At 42.5% G+C, this 23391-nt stretch overlaps 1 protein-coding gene and 1 pseudogene across 1 annotated transcript in view; one reads left to right on the top strand and one right to left on the bottom strand.

Annotated features, from left to right (window-relative positions):
• On the bottom strand, positions 1-22822 carry LOC123940687 (annotated as a pseudogene).
• The window catches only part of ACTL6A (actin like 6A), a 29969-nt gene continuing 29253 nt past the window's right edge, over positions 22676-23391 (top strand). The window contains exon 1 of the mRNA XM_046003443.1: positions 22676-22845. Within this exon, the coding sequence (XP_045859399.1) occupies positions 22821-22845 (25 nt within the window). The 5' untranslated portion in view covers positions 22676-22820. The remainder of the gene's footprint in view (positions 22846-23391) is intronic.

Genomic DNA, 23391 nt, shown 5'->3' with positions numbered 1-23391 from the left:
TTATTTGCCAAGAAGGATGATCCTCTCATGCTTCTACTGGAATCAACACAGAGCCTCTTCTTGCTAATTCTGTTTGATCCCTGCGCTTGTTGTCTGTGGTGATGAAACCTGGCCTGCTCAGTACCACATAGGGGTCCAGGCCATGGATACCAAAGCTACGGCATACTTGATTCCGAGATCAATGCATTCTTGGATCCCAAAACCAAAGTTCCTAGCATCTGAGAAGTTATTTTTCTTGACTCATACACTCATGCCTTTAGACTTTCCTTTGGAATTTCTTCCACATTGGCCCCACGGACCGTGCAATCTTTTCATTTGTCTTGATCCCCGAGCGTCTGATGGTATATCTAGCTTTGGTGAACACAGGGCTCTGCCTCTGCTCTAGTGCTGTGGCTGCCAGGATCAGTCTGTCTCCACTCTCTCAACACAGACATTGTGGCATGCAGGGTTCCCACATGGGTTCTCTTTTTTCATCCTGATACTGTGCCGTGATAGAGAATGGGGAAAATGTCTGTATACCTTCCTTGGTGATACGGGCTGCTCAGGACTTTTGCCCATTTTTAAAAATCAAGTTGTTTATGTTTCTTTTTCTTTTAAGATTTATTTATTTATTTATTCGACAGATGGAGATCACAAGTAGGCAGAGAGGCAGGCGGAGGGGTGGGGGAGCAGGCTCCCTGCTGAGCAGAGAGCCAGATGTGGGCTTGATCCCAGGACCCTGAGATCATGACCTGAGCTGAAGGCAGAGGCCTAACCCACTGAGCCACCCAGGCGTCCCTCTTATTATTGGAATTTAAAGGTTCTATTGGATAATAGAGTTCTTGTTGTTTTTTTTAAATCAAATTTGTCTTCTACAAAAAATTTCTCCCAGTCTGCAGTATGTCTTCTCATTCTCTTCACAACATCTTCCACAGAAGCATTACCCATTTTTTTCATTCAAAAAATAGCCTATTTGGGACACCTGGGTGGCTCAGTTGGTTAAGTGTCTGCCTTCGGCTCAGGTCATGATCCCAAGGTCCTGGATCAGGTCCCGTGTTGGGGAGCAGGGAGCCCACTTCTCCCTCTGCCTGCCCCTCCCAGTTGGTGCACTCTCTCTCTGACAAATAAATAAGTAAAATCTTAAAACAAAACAAGAAATAGCCTATTCAACTGAGGGGACGATTCAGTAGTAAAGAAGACCCCTGCCTTCATGAAGCCTACACTTGAACAGAGAAAATGAGAAAGAGATGGAGGAATAAACATGTAATAGGCATTTAAGTTGAGATAGTTGCTGGGAAGAAATGTAAACAGGGTACCAGGTCAGACACTGACTGTGGAGACCTCCTGGGGCCAAAAGTAGAATAGACCCTAGTAGGAGTAAGAGGGGTGTGAGAAAAACAATTAACAGTCTACTGAAGTCATACAGGCAAGAGACAGGCACTATCTGGGATGGAAGCAATGGAGGTGACGAGACGAGACGTATCCAGATTCTGGACACTTGTTCAAAGCACAGCTGACAGAACTTGCTCATGGACTGGCTGTAAGAGAAATAAACGGTGCAGGGATGAAAGCTAGGTTGGGGCCTGAGCAACCAAGTGAATGGTAGTAAAACTGGAGGGAAGTGGGAAATGAACCGGTTAGGAGGGGACCAGGCTGCAGCGGGGAAAAATCAAGTGAAAGTTCAGGTGGTGGAGATGTCCAAGTAGGCCACTGTGACTCAGTTCGCAAAGTTAGGATCGGAGCTTATAATCTTGGGGTTTACAATATAACAGTGTGCTGGATATCTGTATAGGCCTTCCAAATTCTCTCTCCTTGCCTGTCCACCCTTCTTTCTGCCTCCATACCGACTAACCAGTATGGATTAAGTGGATGGACTCCAAACTTCTGGTTTGGGCTGGATTCAGATCAGAAGGGAGGAGAGTAAGATGGGGTAGTCCATTCTCCCAGCACTCTCCCTGCACTTTTCCTTCAATTGCCTGAGACCCTCCATGAAAATACATGACCTGTCAGGCAGGTCACACAACTGTCTCTCTCCTATGCAGTAAGTACTCCCTCCCTTCACCCCCGCAGGACTATGGTTAGGACAGCTCCTCCCCTCACTAGCTTCAGAGTACTGATATCCTTACATTTTCTAAAAAATTCGTATTTATTTGAGATACAGATTGAGAGAACGAGAGAGCAGAGAGCACAGGGCCAGGGGCGGGGTGGGAGGCAGATGGGCCTCGGGAGAAGCAGCCTGCTGAGCAGGGAGCTGGAGGCAGGGCTCAATCCAGGACCCTGGGATCGTGACCTGAGCGGAAGCCAAATGAGCCACCCAGGTGTCCCATCCTGACACTTTTATAAACAGTCCTTTAGTGGACCCTGCTTAAATTATCTTAATTTGAGTGTCCCATCTGTTTCCTGTCGGTGCCTTGACTGAATTTAAAATCGGAGATTGGATGAGATCACTTAGGGAGTAAGAAGAGATAGAAAAGAAGAGAGACTTGAGGACTGACTCTTACATAGGGGCGGGAAAGAGGAGGTGAGTTCCACAAGGGGGAGGGCATTGACAGGAGAAGAAAATCAGTAACATGTAGTGGCTCAGTGAAGACAGGTTCAAGAAAGAGTCCTTCTGAAGTGGCCCAAGGCACCGTTTTCCTGGGACTCCCAGAATCTCTTATTGCCCTCACTTATCATTCCTGACTCTTTTTTGCCTCTCCGGTGTCTTGAAATTGCTTTGTAATTTGACTTCTGACATCCCCAGATCAAGCCATTTGTTCAATGTATCTCAGCCCTAAGGGAGGTGGTTTGAGTTTTCCTGGGAGGCTCTCAGCTGCACAAATCTACAGATGCATTAAGTGCGGAGGGAGAGGGAAGTGGATAGGAATGCCAAGGAGTTCACACACAAGGGCACACACAATTATTCTACACGTATCTCAGGTACTATGCTGTGAATATGGCCAAAGCAGAAGCAGTTTCATATGGGCCACTGATGTTAGTACCTAGCCTAACATTCAGTATGTGGTGGCAACTCAATAGATTTTTTTTAAAGATTTTACTTATTTGTCAGAGAGAGCACGCAAGCAGAGGGAGCAGCAGACAGAGGGAGAAGCAGGTTCCCTGCTGAGCAAGGAGCCTGATGTAGGACTCGATTTCAGCACCCTGAGATCATGACCTAAGCTGAAGGCAGTTCCTTAACAGACTGAGCCACCCAGGCGTCCCTCAATAGATTTTTTTTTTAATGAATAAATGCTTTTTTTTTTTTTAATGGCTTACTGTGATATGGTAAGATTTTGGTGCATGAAATCTCCTTTATAGACTTGACAATTAATTCCTTGAATTGCTCTATTATAATATGGCCCCAATTATGCTTTTGTATATCCCATAATGCCTTGGTGTGAATGCTGTTTTATTTCTTTAAGCAGAATTGTATTGAGAAGATGACAATAAAACTTCTGCAGACGTGAAGGCTACGGATTTTGGTCCGTTAGGCTCTAGGGCCATCACACGAACAACCATCCTCTTTGTTTAAAGTATGAAACTGCTCACCACTAATATCTTGCCCTTCCCAGAAAGCGTGCTTCCGGTAATGGGCAAGTTTGGGTAAAGGCTGTTCGCTGTTTGCCGCCTCCGTGTTAATGGGCTTGACTGATTTCTTCAAGTCTCTTCATCCTATCCTGACTCAGGAGAGGTGAAAAACATCTCCCTCTTCTACAAAATGGAATTTGAATCCTGGCGGTGCCAATTTCACAAACTGTAACTTTGTGTAAGTTTTCAACCGCTTTGAGTCTTAGTTTCCTTACCTATAAAATGAAATTAGTAGCACAGTTGATCCTCAATATCTACAGATCCCGTATTTGCGAATTCATCTGCTTGCAAGGATTTGTTTGTAATCCCCGAGTGAATACTCACAGCCCTGTCGGAGTCATTCGTGAACCTGTGCGGTGCGATGAACAATCTGAGTCACCTCACAGGCATGTTCCCAGCCGAGTTTAAACACGGTGATACTTTGCCTTCTGGCTTCACACCATGCTGTAAACAAGGAGTCTTTAGGTCTATTTTGGGCCACAGTTTTGCATTTTTGTTATTTCTCTTGGTGACTTTGCATTTAAGTATCTAATTAATTATCTAATTAATTAATCATTTAACATGACCCCCAAGCATAGTGGTGAGGTGCTGCCTGGTGTTCTCAAGCACAGGAAGGCTGCCATTTGCCCTACAGAAACAGACTTGTGCATTCCATGAGCTTCATTCAGGCATGTGTTATTGCGCTGTTGGCTCTGGGGTCAATGTTAATGAATCAACTACATATATTAAATAAAACACCTTTAAACAGAAACACACATAAAAACAAGATTATATATTAATCGGTTGACAAAAATGTTGTGACCAGAGGCTCACGGGACATAACCCTGTATTTTCTTTAGTAGCAATTGTTCAGTATTAACTAATCCAGTGTCTGCAAAGACTTCATGAAAGATAGCTAGGATTAGGATGGTGGCCCACCTTAAAAATTTCGCTTTAATTTAAGTACATTTTTATTAATTTAGTTATTTTTTTAAGGAGATAGAAGTTTACTGAATACTCCGCAAGGGAGGGGTAGGTAGGCTATCAGAGGAGGGGCTGTCTGCTGATTACCTCTTTAAAGAACTTATCTCCAGGGCACCTGGATGACTCAGTTGTTAAGCATCTGCCTTGGGCTCAGGTGATGATCCCAGGGTCCTGTGACCCAGCCCTGCGCGGAGTCTGCTTCTCCCTCTCCCTCGGCTCCTCTCTACTGCAAATGCATTCTCTTTCTCTCTCAAATAAATAAATAAAATAAAAAAAGAACTTATCTCCAACTACAGTTACATTCTGAGGTACCACGGATTAGAACTTTAGCATATAAATTTGGGGGACCCAATATAACCCATAGCATAGCCTATCCACCCATGACCAGGTTCTCCAGCCAGCCAAACTGGCCACACGGCATTCCCTGAAGTTTCCTTGCCCCTGGGCTTTGCTCACAAGATGACATCCTCTTTTTGCCTATTCAAGTGAAATCTACCTTTCAAAGAACAGCATATTGGTTAGTACTCAGCAAAGAGATAATTAGATGAAAATGAGGTCTTGAAGGTGAGCCCTAATCCAATATGATTTATGTCCTTACAAAATGAGGAAGTTTGGACACAGACACGTATACACACAGAGGACAGACCGTGTGAACACAGAGGTAGAAGATGGCTATCTACAAACCAAGGAGAGAAGCCTCAGAAGAAACTGACCCTATTGATCTTATACTTCCCAGCCTCTCTGTCGTTTATAAGCTGCCCTGTTTATGGCATTTTGTTTTAACAGCTCGAATGGGTCTAAGATACCAGGCAAATGAATTTGGGTTGGATTCTGTAGTTAGTGTGAGCAACTAAACTTTTTAAAGGGGGTGATGTGATCCTTGCTGCCCTTCAGGAAAGGAACTGGAAGCATCTTCTGAAGAGAATGAGCTAAACAGAAGACAGGAGGGATGCTGGGTGGATTACTGCTGTTGAGGCTGATTCTTCCAGGTTTATGTCTTTACATTTGAGGCTTATATAATGTTGCATATTTTTAGGCTCTGATACAAAAGGATAGTAGTGGAATAAGAAGATCAGAGTCTGGGACCAGGCTGGGAGAATGCTCGAAGAAAACAGTGATGTTGCATGAGTTCTGGAAACCTTTCACAATAGCATGTTGAACATTTTCAGTGGAGCCCTGAGGACGACAAAAGAATTTTGCAGCAATGTTCACTGAGCATAAGATGTATTAATTCCAAGTGTGCCAAGAATATCATCAGGGATAGGAAATACTGAGACCCAACTCATGAATAACAAGAGATCTGTAGCAGGCATTCAACTGAGAGTCCTGAACTGATGTAGGCACCTGGACAAGAAGTAGCAACCTAAAACTTACTTTAATGTGTATTTTTCTGCATCATTTTGTTTCTGGCCTTTTGGAGTCTGACCCCGGAAGGGAAAAACCGGGTAATAAAAGTCTAAAATAAAAGAACTAGTACCTGTGTTTGTAGTAAGGAGGGTATAGTTTAGAGAGGTGCTGTAAGGCGATATGGACAGGACATAGCAGCTCACTGGGTCTGAGGGTACCAGACAGTCACTGGGATGGCTGGGAATAACTCAGAGCTTGAGTTCTGGAAAAGCAGAATAAGTTCATTTTTGGACATGTCAGGTTTGAAGAACATTCCCAACTGGGATGTGTGAATGCCAAAGTCTAGCAGGCCAAGACTGGAATACACAGATTTGAGAGCTATTTGCCAGATACAGTCAAAGGTATCAGGGATGTGTACTGTGAGAAAAGAAAGGTAGAGGCTATGAATAACCATTCCCAGGCTGAGTAAAGGAAGTGAAGGCACTGGAGAGGTCCAAGGTAGCAGAGGAGAGCCACGACGCGAAAGCCACCAGGAGGAACGAGGGATGTGGGTATCTTTGGAAAGAGATCGATAGATGAAAATACGTAGGTGGTCAAGGCAGGTGAACTTGATTTCAGAGGAGCGAAAGGCCAGTTCATCCTGGAGAGCGAGAAAGGAATTAAGGAGAATAGAAAGTGTTTGGTATATAAGCACCATGAGGAATGTAATAGGAAGTAAATAAAGCTGAACAAAAGACTGCTGAGCCCAGTGAGAATTCAGTAGATATTCAATAGCATAAAAGTGGAGGGAAAATTGTGTAGTTTTGTGATATTCCATTAACACTTCAAGCTATGTTAGTCAGTGCTTTTTCAGTTGTAATTGATGGAAATCCCAACTCAAACTAGATTAGAGTCTAAAGATAATCAATTGGCTTAAGTAACAGCAAAGCCCGAAGATTGTCTAGAGATTCTTTTTTTTTTTAAGATTATTTATTTATTTATTTGACAGAGAGAGAGATCACAAGTAGGCAGAGAGGCAAGCAGAGAGAGATGAGGAAGCAGGCTCCCCGCTGAGCAGAGAGCCCGATGTGGGGCTCGATCCCAAGACCCTGGGATTATGACCTGAGCTGAAGGCAGAGGCTTAACCCACTGAGCCACCCAGGTGCCCCTTGTCTAGACATTCTTAAGACAGCTAAATCCAGGGCCTCAAACAATTGTCATCAAAAGTATGTTTCTCTCTGTTTTGGCTCTGCTTTCCTAGATAGCCACTGGCAGCCCCAACAACGTAGTCTACCTGTTTTAGTAAGCCCACACAAAAAGAGCCCTCCTTTCCCAATTTCCCCAGCCAAATCCTGGGATAGACTATAATTGGCCCAGTTTGGGTAAGGTGTCCCATGCTGGACCAGTCACGGGGGCTTAGGGGCTGGGACAGTATGATTGCCTGAATCTTAATCATAAACTCACTCCTAAAACCATGAATTACATGGACCCAAAGTGGGGAAGGGGTGGGTTTTCAGGGGAATGCTCGTCAGGCAAAGCAACCAGGTCCATTACAGACTGAGAACTGCAGTCGAGAAAATAGATAGTAGGGCCAGTTTCTTTCAGGATAGGTTAGGTTATGCTACAACAACAAACCTATAGTCTCAAAGGCTTCAAACAACAAGCGTTTACTCTCCTGGTGCTACATCCACTGTAGGTCAGTTTGGGGCCACTTTCCCCACTTCAGAGAGTATTGTCACATAGGCAAAAGGAAAGAGAACATGACAAAGGAAGCGTTGTCTCTTAACGTTTCTGCCTGGATGTATGACTCCTCAAAACTACTCACATTTCACTGGCCAAAGTAGGGGAACGGAGAAGTATGATCCTACCAGGTACTGGAGGGAAGAGAACTGGAAGTTTTATAAATGGTCTGAATGATTACCCCAGGGACCCACCAAGTTTGGGATATTGGTAGAGAGTCTATGGCAGAGAAGCCAAGACATAAGAGAATCTAAAATGGCTGGAATGTTCTGGAGTGATGCAAGGAAGAAGGAGAGCATCTGTGTAGCCCGGTAGATATTAAGGGACTGGAGAACAAAGGGAGATGAAAGGTCTAGTTTGAAAAGGGTGAGAGAGTTGTAGAAAGCTAGGGGGGTGAGATAGTACTGTATCTCATTACATAGCTGGTCACAGAGAAGTTCACTGCAGCTTGGTGAACTAGACTAAACTGAAGCTGGGCCAGACTACTTTTGTGGACAGGTGCCAGGGATAAAGATCCAGCTGTTGGTACCGGAAAAATGTCCAGTCAAGCCGGCAGAACACAGTAGTCAGGCAGTATGTGAACCTATGTAATTCAGGTTCCCAGTGAATGGTCAGCCACAGGGTGAATGCAGTGCTGGGATCTAGACACAGGTAACATTCAGAGAATTGAAACAATACAAAAGAGGTTTTCAGTACCAGGAAAGTTGGTCACAGATAAAGCCCCAGCCTTGGATTGCAGTTTTAAAGGAGAGAGGTCAATTATTACCAAAAAAATTAATAAACTTTTAAAAAGTGGGAGGAACACCTGGCTGGCTCAGTTGGATGAACATGCAGCTCTTGATCTCAGGCACCATACTGGGTATAGAGTTTACTAACAAAAAATAAAAATAAACTTAAAAAATAAATAAAGGAGGGGAGCCTGGGTGGCTCAGTGGGTTAAGCCTCTGCCTTCCGCTCAGGTCTTGATCCCAGAGTCCTGGGATCAAGCCTCGCATCGGGCTCTCTGCTCAGCAGGCAGCCTGCTTCCCCGCCTCTCTCTGCCTGCCTCTCTGCCTACTTGTGATCTCTGTCTGTCAAATAAATAAATAAAATCTTATAAATAAATAAATAAATAAATAAATAAATAAATAAATAAAGGAGAGAGGTCAGGACCCTGGAGGTCTACAGGGACAGAACATTGTCCCAGGGATTAACACACAGAGGAAGAGATGAAAAATATTTTTATTCTTTGGTAAATTTTTTTTAAGATTTGTTTATTTATTTATTTATTTAAAAGATTTCATTTATTTATTTGACACAGAGAGAGAGAGAGAGAGAGAGAGAGATCACAAGTAGGCAGAGAGGCAGGCATAGAGAGGGGGAAGCAGGCTCCCGCTGAGCAGAGAGCCCAATGTGGGGCTGGATCCCAGGACCCTGAGACCATGACTGGAGCCGAAGGAAGACGCTTAACCCTCTGAGCCACCCAGGTACCCTAGATTTATTTATTTATTTTAGAGAGAAAGAGAGAGAGTGAGTGTTTGTGTGTGTGTGTGTCGTGGGGAGGGACAGAAGCAGAGGGAGAGCGAATCTTAGGCAGGCTCCACGCCCAGTGTGCAGCCCAGAGGTGGAGGGAGGCTGGATCTCACAACCCTAAGATCGACCTGAGCAGAACTCAAGAGTCAGATACTTAACTGACTGTGCCACCAGGTGCCCGGGGAAAACCAATGTTTAATCATAGTGAGACATGAACTACATTTAACAGAAACTGTGTTCAAGGATGTAGGGAAGCTTGTCGACCCTAGAACAGGGAGTTCCTACTGCTCCAAAGGAGATCCTATTTAAAGACCAGGCATGGGAGATATGAGAATGAACAGAGCCAACGTATGCAGGGGACTAGCAGAGAGGATATGTGATTATATAATTATGGAAATAGATCATTACAGAAGGTTGTGGAAGAAACTAATCTTCTGTAAGATTAGTTTGCCCTAATCTCTGATTTTCTCTCTTTTCATGGGCATAGCTGTTGTCTTTATACCTCAGTTTTATTTTTTTTTTAAGTTATTTATCTTAGAGAGAGAGAAAGTGGGGGGAGGGGTAGAGGGAGAGATTCTCAAGCAGACTTTCCGCTGAGCACAGAGCCCAGCACAGGGCTTGCTTGATCCTCTAACCCATGAGATCCTGACCTGAGCTGAAATTATGAGCTGGACAGTTAACCAACTGAGTCACCCAGGCACCCCTATACTTTAGTTTTTTGTTTTTTGGTTTTTTTTTAAGATTCTATTTATTTATTTGACAGAGAGAGATCACAAGTAGGCAGAGAGGCAGGCAGAGAGAGAGGAGGAAGCAGGCTCCCCACGGAGCAGAGAGCCCGATGCGGGGCTCGATCCCAGGACCCCGAGATCATGACCTGAGCCGAAGGCAGCGGCTTAATCCACTGAGCCACCCAGGCGCCCCAGCCCTATACTTTAGTTTTAAGGGCAGAGAATATTAATGGTGTTTTTCTGTTAGTGTGTTAATCTGGACAAAATTATAAAGCAGATCAAGTGGATGACTAGATTAGAACGCCATCTGTAGTAGATAGAATAATGGTCCTCCCAAAGATGTCCATGACTTAATCCTTAAAGTCTGGGAATGTATTAATAACTTCCATGGCAAAACAGACTTTGCAGATGTGATTAAGGTTAAGATTGGGACATTATCCTGGTTTACCTGGGTGAACACAAGAATCCTTAAAAGAGGAGGGTCAGAGTTAGAAAAGGAGATATGTTGAGAGAAACAGAGCACAGTGATGTGGGACCATGAACCAAGGGATGCAGGCAACCTCTAGACAAGGAATGGATTCTGCCCTTGAACCTCCAGAACAAACACAGACCTATAGGCACCTTGATCTGTTCCCCTTAAGACCTGATTTTGGACTTCTGACCTTCAGAAATGTAAGAGAAAAAAATGTGCTGTTTTAAGCTACTAATTTTGTGATACTCTCTTATAGCAGTAATAGGAAATTAATACAACATCTAATGAGATGATTGAAGAGAATCCAGACTTTGACTTCACAATGTTAGGAAAAGGCAAGAAAAGAATGGCTGGAGTTAGGTGGGAAAATAAGAGGAATTGTTATTTGCTATTCCTCATCTTTAAAATTCAATAGAAGTAGGGGTGCCTGGGTGGCTCAGTTGGTTGAGCATCTGACTCTTGGTTTCGGCTCTGGTCATGATCTCAGGGTTGTGAGATTGAGCCCTAGGTCAGGCTCCACACTCATTGGGGAGTCTGCTTGAGATTCTCTCTCTCTCTCTCTGCCCCTTCTCCCACTCACTCGCTCTCTCAAGTAAGTAAATAAATCTTAAAAAAAAAAATCCAATAGAAGTAATAGCTAAATTTTCTCAGGAAAAAATGCAATCACTTTATGCTTCTAGACAAATTCGGGTGTTTTGAAGTTATGTTTGTTAGTTTGCAAAGAGAATTGGAAATTCCTCCTGGAAAGATTCAGTGAAAGAGAGTTGTAAATGATGAACAAGAATTTAAAAGAAAATAAATACTGCATTTTAGAAATAGCTATTCTAGGGGCGCCTGGGTGGCTCAGTGGGTTAAAGCCTCTGCCTTCAGCTCAGGTCATGATCTCGGGGTCCTGGGATCAAGCCCTGAATCGGGCCCTCTGCTCAGCAGGGTGCCTGCTTTCCTCTCTCTCCCCCTGCCTCTCTGCCTGCTTGTGATCTCTGTCTGTCAAATAAATAAATAAAATCTTTAATAGAAATAGCTATTCTAAAAACAACAACAACAACAGAAAGAGTTATTCCATGCAATTATGTTTTGTAAGGTAATTCTGTACAGTTTATGAGGAAATGAATTTTTTTAATGATATTAACTTCATCTTTTAAAAAAGATTTTATTTTCTTTATTTGACAGACAGAGATCACAGGTAGGCAGAGAGGCAGACAGAGAAAGAGAGAAAGGGGCAGGCTCCCTGCTGAGCAGAGAGCCCTATGTGGGGCTGGATCCCAAGACCCTGGGATCATGACCTGAGCCCAAGGCAGAGGCTTTTCCCAGGTGGCCCAGGAAATGAATTCTTAGCACCAATAAAACTTGTGATGGTAAATTCTCATAAACTTCAAGAAAGAGTATTTTTTTTTTTTTTTACTTAGTCCTATAAATTGTTATACTGTAGTGTCAACCTCTAGGTCTTCTGAATCATTAAAAAATAGCTAATTGTAGGTGTTCCTGGCTAGCTCAGTCAGTAGAGCATGTGACTCTGGGTCTTGGAGTGATAAGTTTGAGCCCCACACTGGGTATAGAGATTACTTAAAGAAAAACAGCTAATTGTAAGTGTTAATTTTATTAATATAGATGTGTCCTTCTCACCTCTTTCCTCGGTGCTCCCAGATCTTTTCTTGGATGGTCTGAGTCTCGCTGGGATTTCATTCAAGTACCTGAGAGGTGTTACTCCAGAGGGCTAATTGGATTTTTCTTACATGATGGATTTTTTTTTCTTGAGTAACAAATATGCATATATACAAACTCCATGCACTGAGAACTATCTGAAGAGCAGTTTAATTGGGCAATGATTCTGTTCACCTTTCCAGGCTGGTGACCACACAACAAATAAGGCAAGCCGAGTTAAAAAGTTGCCTGTATGGGTGTGAGACAGGTTTGGAAGGCATGAGCAAGTATGGAGTCCTAGAGGTTAGCACTCGGAGAATTCAGCTGTGTCTGGCTAATCAAGGGCACAGGTAGAGTCACAGGGAGGCCCCGGGGAAAGCCAGGCCAGGTGGGCCCCAAGTCGGGTTTGCCAGTCAGAATTCGGAGTTAGCAGGGAGATAAAGAAAGGAGTTCATCCAGAGCCTGGGAAGATCAACTCAGTCACCAGCTGGGAGCACAACCAGGACAGGACCACTGAGCTATTGGTTGGCAGTGGCTTTGCCTTGCTTTGGTTTTGAGCGGTTTTCCTGATGTAAATGGAAAGAGGGTAAACAGACCCATCCAAGTATTGAGGAATACAGCTGAGGGTTAGATATTCTGAAACAAACAAGCAAGCAAACAAAAAAACCAACAAAACCTGCCAGACCCTAGTAGCTCTGGGTTGGATATTTTAACAAAAGTGAATGACCCACCTTTCTGTGCTAGATACTAAAGGCAAAAATCATAAAGGAAAAGACTGATGTAGTCATATCAATGTCAATATAAGAAAGTTTAAACTTCTATATGTCAATAAATATTCACAAAGACGCAAAGACATAAGCACACAAGATATTTATAACTCAAGATAAAACTATCGTTTAATCTATATGAATATTTATAACTGCAGAAAATCAGATATGACTGAAACGATTAAAAGACAATTGCTGTGAAATATCCTGACAGTGAAATTTGAAGGCTTTCTTTTTCTTAAAATGCCAGATAATAAAAATTTTAGGCTTGTGGGCCATGAAGTCCCTTTTGCAACTACTCAATTCTGCAATTATAGCACAAAACCCATCATAGACAATCAAGAAACAAAAACGCATAAGATGTTCCAATAAGGGGCGCCTGGGTGGCTCAGTGGATTAAGCCACTGCCTTCGGCTCAGGTCATGATCTCAGGGTCCTGGGATCGAGCCCGCAGGGAGCCTGCTTCCTCCTCTCTCTCTGCCTGACTCTCTGCCTACTTGTGATCTCTCTCTCTGGCAAATAAGTAAATAAAATCTTTAAAAAAAAAAAAAAAGATGTTCCAATAAAACTTTATTCACAAAAATATGCAACTTACCCACAGGTTATAGTTTGCTGATCCCTGTTCTAAATAATAATTTTTATAAAAACTAGATAAATCTATATATAACACTATGGAAACCTGTTTAAATTAAGCAAAAAATGCATAATTTAGAACAGAATGTGTACTTACATAGTATTTTATTTTATTAAATATTTTATACATCAAATTACATTAATAAAATTGTGTGTGACTATATATGATTATATATGAAAGTATTATAGTTATATATAAAATTATATTTATATCCTTATGTAGATAAAGAGATAGTTCAAGCAAAAGAAAAAAGCCTAAAATAATATGTACCAATTTTAACTTGGAGAATGATGTCCCAATTTAGGATTGTAAAATTATTTTCCTAGTGTAAAATTTTAAATGATTTTTAAAAAATAATAATGGTTAAAACAAATTTATGACACAAAACTAAATATTAAAAAATGTACACATGACTCTACTAGTTATATATAACCATTTTCATTTCTGTGTTCTCTTTCAATCCTTATCTGCATTATATGTTTGTCAAAGTGTATTTTTTCCTGATTTTCTTTGCCTTATTCCTATTGTATCCTCAGAGTCAGCAGTTTGCAAAAACCACAGTTCAGTAAATATTAGTTAACAGATGTGATTATGATCATAGTGATAATGATGTGAAGTAGAGCAATTTTAGGTAAAGTTTTTTTCTTTTTAAGAAGGGATCATTTCCCCCTTTTTCTTTTTTTTTTTTTATTTGACAGAGAAATCACAACTAGACAGAGAGGCTGGCAGAGAGAGAGGAGGAAGCAGGCTCCCCGCGGAGCAGAGAGCCAGATGTGGGGCTGGATCCCAGGACCCTGAGATCATGACCTGAGCGGAAGGCAGAGGCTTTAACACACTGAGCCACCCAGGCGCCCCAAGGTAAAGTTTTTTTTAACAAGGCTTCTTGGGAAAAACTAGCAATTGCATTCACAAAGGTTACTGTCAAATGTTACTCAGGAACCTTTCCGAAGGGATAAAATCCTTCCTAATCTCTTTGTTCAGATGTCCCAGGGGATAGACACTAAAAAGTTTCCCAGAGCATTGCTATCTCTCTGTTTCTTACTTTAGCCCAGTTGGCACAGTGGGAGTGACTTTGATGCTTCTAACAGCTGACAGAACGATATGAAATGATCAAAGGTTTAGCTTGTGAATTATTCTGCTTGCTTTTGTCATTCAGAGTCTAGAGACCTGAAAATGTATTCCCGGATTTGGTGCACCACAGTACAAGGAATAAAATCAGGGGCTTATAATCCCTGTGTGAATTTATCAAAGTCTGACAGTTGATAAAGTGAGTAAATTAGAGTAGCATAATGTGATTCCATATTAGCTCTATGAGGTAAAGGGAGGGTGGGAAGCAGAGGCTGGACTCCAGAATCACATCTCATTGTATTGATTATGTACAATAGGCTAATTATGACCCAGTTTAATGCTCAAATTCCTCAATGTTTGCTTTTTTCCATCTGAATATGGCACTTTTGACATTTTTATCAGAAATCAACAAACATAATGGTAATTTTAAGTACAGGTTTTCTTATAGTCTGTTTAGGTAGCACTGAAAGATGGCAGTTATTTGAATTATCAGCAAAGACTGATAGTTTTGTAATTAATGATTCCTCCATTTCTGATACACTTCTTCTAAAAAACCTGGATCTCCCACTACCTGTCAAAGAACCAGAACAAAGGAAATACTTCTCATACCTACCAACAAAACAAACATTTAGAAACTGTTCCCTGGCTAGAGCCAGAGTGCCTCCTGCAATTAAAATGGGAGGACCACCAACTGGGTGTGCCAAATGCTTTCCCTTTTCTTTAAGATTGTCTTATTCATATGCCAGGGTGGAGATAAAAAGACTTTAAATGAAAGGATTGCACAACCACCACCCACATCTTTGCAAGCTTTGGTGGAAACCGATGCTTAAGTAAACATTTGGAATCCATTCTCCAAGTAGCAATTGGAATGTGTTAGCAGCCATTTTCATAGGATGTGAGAGCTGTTACAGGCCTTGAGTGGAACACAGCTCATTTCTCCTTGTATTCTCAGTGCCTGCCCTAGAGGCACTGGGTGTTCAGTAAATTAGGTGATCAAAGATTCATCTTGCTTTTATCATCCAAAGTCTAGAGCCTGCAAAATGTATTCCTGATTCTGGTATGCCATTAGTATAATCAGTTAGTATAATCAGGGGCTCTGCCTAAACAGCTAATGAATGAATGAAACATCTTATATAAAAACTCCATCTTGACAGAAGTTTGATACAGTTCTACGCTGGTGAGATTTGAAGGAAAAAGTATACTCCTGAACATGTTAATGGATGAATGTAAATTGTACAAACTCTGAGTAATTTGGCAATGACCATTGAAAGAAATGCATATAACCTGTGATCCAGCAAGTCCACTTCTGGGAATTCATCCTGCATAAGAACTCACTCCCATATACATACAGAAGAGAATAGTAATCACAGCATTCTTTATACCAGCAAAAGACTAGAAACAACTTAATACCTGTCTATAGAGAATCGGTAAAGTAAATTATGGTATATACATATAATGGAATTCTGTCTGATGTTAAAATGAGTAAGACAGAATTACACATACTGACATGGAATGATCTCCAAGATAACATGGTTGAGTGAAAAAAGTCAGGTGCAAAACAGCATGTTCAGTACGCTACTGCTTAGTGTAAATAAACAAGGTAGGAGAAAGGATGCACATACATGTCTTTACTTGAAAAAACTATCTCTGGAAGGTTAAAAAGGAAACTGGTAAGACTGGGTGAATCTTGGTGGAGAAACCATAGAATTTCAAGGAGTGGAGGGAGGGAAACTTGCTTTCTTCACTCTTTTTTTTTTTTTAAAGATTTTGTTTGAGAAAGAGGGAGAGTGAGCGAGCATGGGATGGGGCAGAGGGAGAGGGAGACGCAGCCTCCCCACTGAGCAGGGAGCTCAACACAGGGCTCAATCCCAGAACCCTGAGATCATGACCTGAGCTGAAGGTAGACTCTTAACTGACTGAGCCACCCAGGCACCCTGCTTTTTTCACCCTTCTGTATTATTTGTTTCTAGCTGTGTGTATAAACTAGCTACTAAGATATTTTAAATAAAAATGCTCAGAAGTAAACATCTTAAAATTAGTTTCCAAAGAGAATGCTTTTTAAAACTCACTTACCATAGTGAGAGTTACCATTTATATCAGGAAAGTTGCAAGGCGGGGAGTGAAATATCTACATAATTACTCATAGAAGCATAGAACATCTCCAAAGAGCTGAAGAGGAGAATGGGGCAGCTGGGGACACAGGTAGAGGAGAATTTCTGTATGTCTTTTTGTACATTTTGATTAAAAAAAAAATGTGTGTATATACACACACACATATATATATATGTATATATATATATATAGTTTTTGTTTTTAAAGTTTACAAGAAGTGGGGCACCTGGATGTCTCAGTTTGGTTAAATGTCAGACTCTTGGTTTTGGTTCAGGTCAGGATCTCATGGGTTGTGAGATCTAGCCCTCTGTCAGGCTCCCTGCTCAGTGCAGAATCTGCTTGAGATTCTCTCTCTCCCTCTCTCTTCCTTTCCCTCTGCCCCTCCCCTGTGTACTCTCTCTCTCAAATAAAGAAATAAATCTTTTTTAAAAAAAGATAAAATTTATGAAAGGTATAGAAAAGTAGAAAGGAAAGGTATCTTGGAAAATAGGAATAACATGTTTGCTGGGGTCAGAAAGCCCTAGTTTCAAGTTCTGACTCTTTCTTTCTTCCTTTTTTTTCCCCTTAAGATTTTATTTATTTATTTATCAGAGAAAGAGAGAGAGCATAGGCAGACAGAGGCAGAGGGAGAAGCAGGCTCCCTGGATCCTGGGATCATGACGTCAGCCAAAGCCAGTCGCTTAACCGACTGAACCATCCAGGCGTCCTAAAATTCTGACTCTTTCAATAGCTGTGTGATGTTGGGCAATTTGCTGAAATCTCTAGGCCTCTTGTGAAAAAAGCCTCACAGGAATGTTGTGTGGATTCCCTAGAAAATACTACATATAAAGTGGCATTTCCTATGATAGCATTTATTAGGAGGTCAGTAATTTGTAGTCATTATTATATGGCAGATGAACTTTGTATTCCAAAGAACAGTTTCAAGGGTTTTAAGGAAGCAGTACAGCCTGGGTGGCTCAGTGGATTAAGCCGCTGCCTTCGGCTCAGGTCATGATCTCAGGGTCCTGGGATCGAGCCCCGCATCGGGCTCTCTGCTCCGCGGGGAGCCTGCTTCCTCCTCTCTCTCTGCCTGCCTCTCTGCCTACTTGTGATCTCTCTCTCTGGCAAATAAATAAATAAAATCTTTAAAAAAAAAAAAAAAAAGGAAGCAATACAGAACAAGAACCTTGGACTTGGTTCAGTGTTGCTACGTGGGGTGTGTAAAAGTCCCCTAAGGTGGCACTGGCATTGACCTAGATCAGTGGGAAGCCCAGCATTGACCCTGAAGTGACCCCACGTGGGGTGTGTAAAAGTCCCCTAAGGTGGCACTGGCATTGACCTAGATCAGTGGGAAGCCCAGCATTGACCCTGAAGTGACCCCAGGTGGCATGGTTGATTAAATGTTGACAGTATTTGCTTGTGCTGTGATTTCTGAAAAGAGCACTATCAAATGAACAAAGAGATTTTTTAAAGAGATTACGAAAAAAGCAACAAAGACATAAAATCCACAGAACATCTAGCACTTTCATCTTTTCTTTCCTTACTTGTCTTTTCAGGATCACATTGTTAATACTATGACAAATCTATTGGCCTGTTATAAAGGTACCAGCTATAACCACATATTTTTCATTTGCCTCTTTGTCTAACCATGTCATATTATTTGAATGGTTAGCAGAGCTCTTACTACTCTAATGGCAAACAGACATATAAATCTGATCAATCATATTTCTATTGGTGAAAAACTCCAGATATTTATTCTTTATCCCCGTAGTGCTTATATTTTTTGGAATTTCACTGAACAGACTGGTACTTACAATGACTTCTTATTCACAAACATATCTCCACAAAACTGTTTACATTGAAATTAGTTTTTGGTAATTGCTAATATCCCATATTTTGCTGCATGAAACAAAGGAATTCTAAATGTACAGGATTTGTTGTGTCCTTCTTTTTAACAAATGATAATCTCCTGAATGTGTTTCCTAACTTACATTAGTAAGTTGCAACTTTTTTTCAACTCTGAGACTGATAAAGTCCGAGACAGGACAAGATGGATAATATTTTGTAACACCTGCTGTGATTCCATCATCTGAAATCTGACAGAGCTGGTGAATAAGGAAGAGAGAGGTACGGCATCTTGTGCAGGCAGATGCAGCCTTACAAGAATGGAAGACCAGCGACTCAGTGAGGAAAAACCAAGTATTGCAGCGGTTACACAGAAAATTCTTGCAGCTTGGAGATTTACAAAGGATTTCTGAAAGGGCATTTATTTTTATTGATCTGGATTCAGAGGCAACCAACCACTGAGCATCTACTAAGGGCTCAATAAGTTTACATATATGTTAATTTAATATCTTTTTATTTTTAGGTTGATAGACATGAGGAGAATGCTGGCTTAGGTGGGAAAATCGCAAGCATTGATTGCTTGGGTATGTTATGCCCTTGAGAACTGGCAAACAGACAATAACCTTGAGTTGCTGTTGTTTTTGTTGTTGTTTTTTTTTTAACCCAACTAGCTATCAGTAATGTTGATGTAGGCTGAACCAAGACTTAAGGGAAAACATGTTAGGCTACAGAGGAGAAATATTAACACCAAAAAACCCAAAACCAAAAGCAAAACCAAAACCCTCGCATATTTTATATCTTACAAAGTAGATTCTGCTGGGTCAGTGTTTTTCTTTTAATGAATTTTCTACCAATTTTCCTAATTATGAAGAATGGAAGACAAGCTGCCACAGTGTAAGTCTTGTCACAAAGGAAACAATGTCATTATTACTGAGGATGCGCAGTTCCCTGACATTGTTCTCTTGGGATACTAAATAGGTTTCCTCTTTCAACAGTCTCTTCCTCTGACAATTCAGTACATTAAGGCCAACAATCTTAGTGCCCTGTAACAATTTTGCTGATTAAAATTATGAAAGACTTGGGGTGCCTGGGTGGCTCAGTGGGTTGGGCCTCTGCCTTCGGCTCGGATCATGATCTCAGGGTCCTGGGATGGAGCCCCACATCACGCTCTCTGCTCAGCAGGGAGCCTGCTTCCCCCACCTCTCTCTCTGCCTACTTGTGATCTCTCTGTCAAATAAATAAATAAAATCTTAAAAAAAAAATTATGAAAGACTTAAGTGTGTACTTGTATCTGCGTTAACATGCCATTAGTTAAGGCATATCAAATGACTCTGAAGTTCAGTTCGTTTGAAGTTCATTACGATGGTTTATTATCATATAAAGTAACATGTCCAGTGATATATCAAGAGAATAAGCTGACCTAAAATTATGAATGAATGAATGATCTGTTTTATAATATCTTTTCAAATTATTGAATGAAGCAAAACCCTTATTTTAAACAAAAACAGCTAAGAATAACTTTCCAGTATTTTCTCAAGCTGTCTTCTATGTGTTGTTATATTGAAGATCCCCCTGCACTCCACTGTGTTCTTTATGGGTGGAGACATTCACAGTATCTCAGGCCTCCCTGAAGTCTAGAAGTATGGTTCTCATTCACCTTACTGAACTGTTCTGTTTTCTGATGAACTCTGAAATAGTAGGACAAATATATTAATTTTTCAACCCAACTCTATGTGTATGGAAGAGATTGGAGATAGCATTGAAGAGAGATAGCAATACATATAATCTACTTAAGCTGTTATATATAAATTCCTATGCATTTAAATTGTGAACAGATTTAAATGAATTACGGTATTATGAACACAAATAGTATTGCTTCAATGTTTAATTATTACCAAAGTATCACATATTTTATAGCTCATCAGCTTAATTAGTCAAACACAGCGTAAAACCACAGAGTGGAAATGGAAATGTGGTTTAGGATTTGATGTGTATCTATATAATGAGAGCTATAACGATGGGACAACAGTTAACATAGAGTATTTAGTGCACGGTGCTAGATGTGTTAAATGAACTATCTTAGGGGTTGGTAACTCTGCAAGGGGTCTAATAGTAAACATGCTCTCCAGCTTAGTGTCACACAGTCTCTGTCATAACTACTCAACTTGGCCTTACAGAGCAAAAGCAGCCATAAGTGATTAACCAATAAGCCAGGCTATGTTCTAGTAAAGTTTAGTTTATGGTCATTGAAATGCAAATTTCATATAATTTTCACATGTCACAAAATATTATTCATAAAAATATTTTTAAAAACCATTTGAAAGTAGGGGCGCCGGGTGGCTCAGTCGGTTGAAGGTCAGTCTCTTTGTTTCCACTCAGGTCTTGATTTTAGGGTCCTCAGATGGAGCCTGCTTGGGGTCTGTTTAAAATTCTCTCCCTCCCCCCACCCCAACCTTACTTGCAAGTGCCCATTCGCTCTCTCTAAAATAAATAAATATTAGGGACACTTGTTTGGCTCAGTCAGTTAAGGATCTGCCTCCCCCTTGTCACAATCCCAGAGTCCCGGAATCAAGTTCTGCATCGGGCTCTGCGCTCAGTGGGGAGCCAGCTTCCTCCCTCTGCCTACTGCTCCCCCTGCTTGTGCTCTCTCTTTCTCTGACAAACAATTTCTTTTTTTTAAAAAAAGTGTTTATTTTATAAGATTTATTTGTTTTAGAGAGAGAGCGAGAAAGCACAAGCCTGAGGGGCAGAGGGAAAGGGAGAGAGAAACTCCAGCTGACTCAGCACTCAGAGCAGAGCCCCAGGCAGGGTTCCATCTCCTGACGGGGAGATCAGGACCTGAGCCTAAACAAGAGTCAGACACTAAACTATGCCACCCAAGTGCCCCTCCAAAAAACCATTTAAAAGTGGAATAACCTTTGTTAGCTCACAGGCCACAGGAAAACAGAAAGTAGGTTAGTTATGGCCATGGGGCAATGGTTTGCAGATCTCTGCATTACCTCATTGGGTTAATGGGGGTTTCCTAAATGATGAGATATACTGAGATTATACTGTTAAGTGAATGGGAAAGTTCCTCACTAGCGTTGTTCCTCACCCTACTATCACTTTCTGCCAGCTGCTGGCACTAAGACTTACCGGGCTTTATTCCATTGTTCCTAAGGTTAAGAGCAGCCTCTATGTCTAGACTCTAGACAAACCAACGGAAGAACTGCTTTCAACTACAAGAATATACAATCCTTCTTAAGGGTTTGAGTTGGAGTAACATGACCCCATTTGGGCGTTTTTATAGGTTGAGCTGCTTGCAATGTGGCCAAGAGGCAAGGCAATTACGTTATTGCAGTAATTCAGGGGGAAAGACGATAGTGACCTGGACTGGTCTGGTAAAAATAGGAGAGTAAGAACAGTAGACGGACTGAGAATGTATCTAGTATTAGATACTTGCTTGGATGAGGATTGTTTTACACTTGTCTCACAAGATAAAAGAAATTGCTGATATTTCTAAAAATAATTTTTAAAGTGCTACCTAAATTTAGTTGGGGAAGTATACAGTATATCATCTCTTTCTTCTTTTAATTATTTTTAAAAAGATTTTATTTATTTATTTTTGACAGAGAGACAGCGAGAGAGGAAACAGAAGCAGGGGGAGTGGGAGAGGAAGAAGCAGGCTTCCCACCGAGCAGGGAACCCAATGCGGACTCTGTCCCAGCACCCTGGGATCATGAGCCACCGAGGCGCCCCTCTTCTTTTAATTATTAATAACCATTTCAAAAATTGCGGGATCCTGTTGGTTTGTCTGATTTACTGTTCCCTACCCTAAAGTTGAGCATAACATTTTAAGTTTTTTAACAGAAAGGTTAGCTGAAAGTACATTTCCTGGGGAAAAAAAAATTCTGCATTCTCCACAGTCCAAAACTAGGAATTGCTGCGCGGAGACACTTTCTATTTCTAGACTGTTTTCCAGAGGTTTACTTTGGGTTACCCGACTCCCTCCGGTACTCAGCTACCAGCCACACCCCTAGACCCACCCCGGCACTTGCCTCCAGTCTGTCTCCTCCCTCTCCGGCTCCCTCGGGCTTACTCTCCCGCCCACCCGGGAAGCTCCGCCCCAGCCTCCCCCCACCCCCTCCCACGCCGCCAGCCTGCGGCGGGTTCCGCAACCCAACTCCTATCCTCCTTCCGTCGCTTTCCCTTTTCCCCGCCTCCCTGGCTACCTTCGATTGGCTAAACTGGCTATGCCGCGGCAGGGATGCAGCAGAGCCTCGTTTTGATTGGCTAGAGGGTATCCGGGCCTCTCATGATTGGCCGATAAGACCAGACAGCAAGTGTGACTGAGCTCCGGGGTGTGTGGACGCCGCTTTGTTGCCTGAGGGGGGTGGCGGTGGAAGTTAAGGGGGTAGGGGGCTGGTGCTTCTCAGGACCCGCACTCGCGGCCGTCGCAGTCACTTCGCCCGGTAGCCTTTAGCGTAGGAGTCGCGCGGACAACAGCCATGAGCGGCGGGGTGTACGGGGGAGGTGAGTGAGTGCGGCCGGACTAGAGAGCGCGCCTTTTTAGCGTGTGGGATTTGTAACCGCCGCCCCCAGCCCTCCCCTCCCCGGCGGCCCCTTCCGGTCTCCCCCGTGCAGGACCCCAGCCTCTCCGCCCCATCCCCGCCCCGTGCTCTGCCCGCCCCCGGAGCCCACCAGGCTAGGCGAGAGCCTCGGGCGCCGGGAGTCGCCGCCTCCTGCGGTTCCTTCCAGCCTCGGCACCCGGAGCAGGGTTTTTGGGGGTGCGTGCGGGTCTCCTCCTGGGCGGGCACTCTATCCTGAGGGGTCGGGCCGGAGCCCCGGCTTGAGTGGCCGGCCGTAGGGTCGTATCTTCCCCGGTGTCTCCATAACTCGGCTACATCGGGGCGCGCGCGCGTGTTTAAACTTGGGAGGTCCCAGCAGTGTGTAAGCGTGGACGGAGGGTTTCCGCATCGTCCTGTGGAGGGTAGCGCGAGCTTCGAGAGGTACCACTGATTGGAGGAGTGGCGGCCACTCAGGACGCAGCCTCTTCTCGTTCCGTGCTCTGCTGCCTCA

This window comes from Meles meles, chromosome 4 (genome assembly GCF_922984935.1).
Source record: "Meles meles chromosome 4, mMelMel3.1 paternal haplotype, whole genome shotgun sequence".
NCBI classification, from domain to species: Eukaryota; Metazoa; Chordata; class Mammalia; order Carnivora; family Mustelidae; genus Meles; species Meles meles.
The sequence above is the reverse complement of the archived record's forward strand: the minus strand, read 5'-3'. Positions and strand labels throughout refer to the sequence as shown.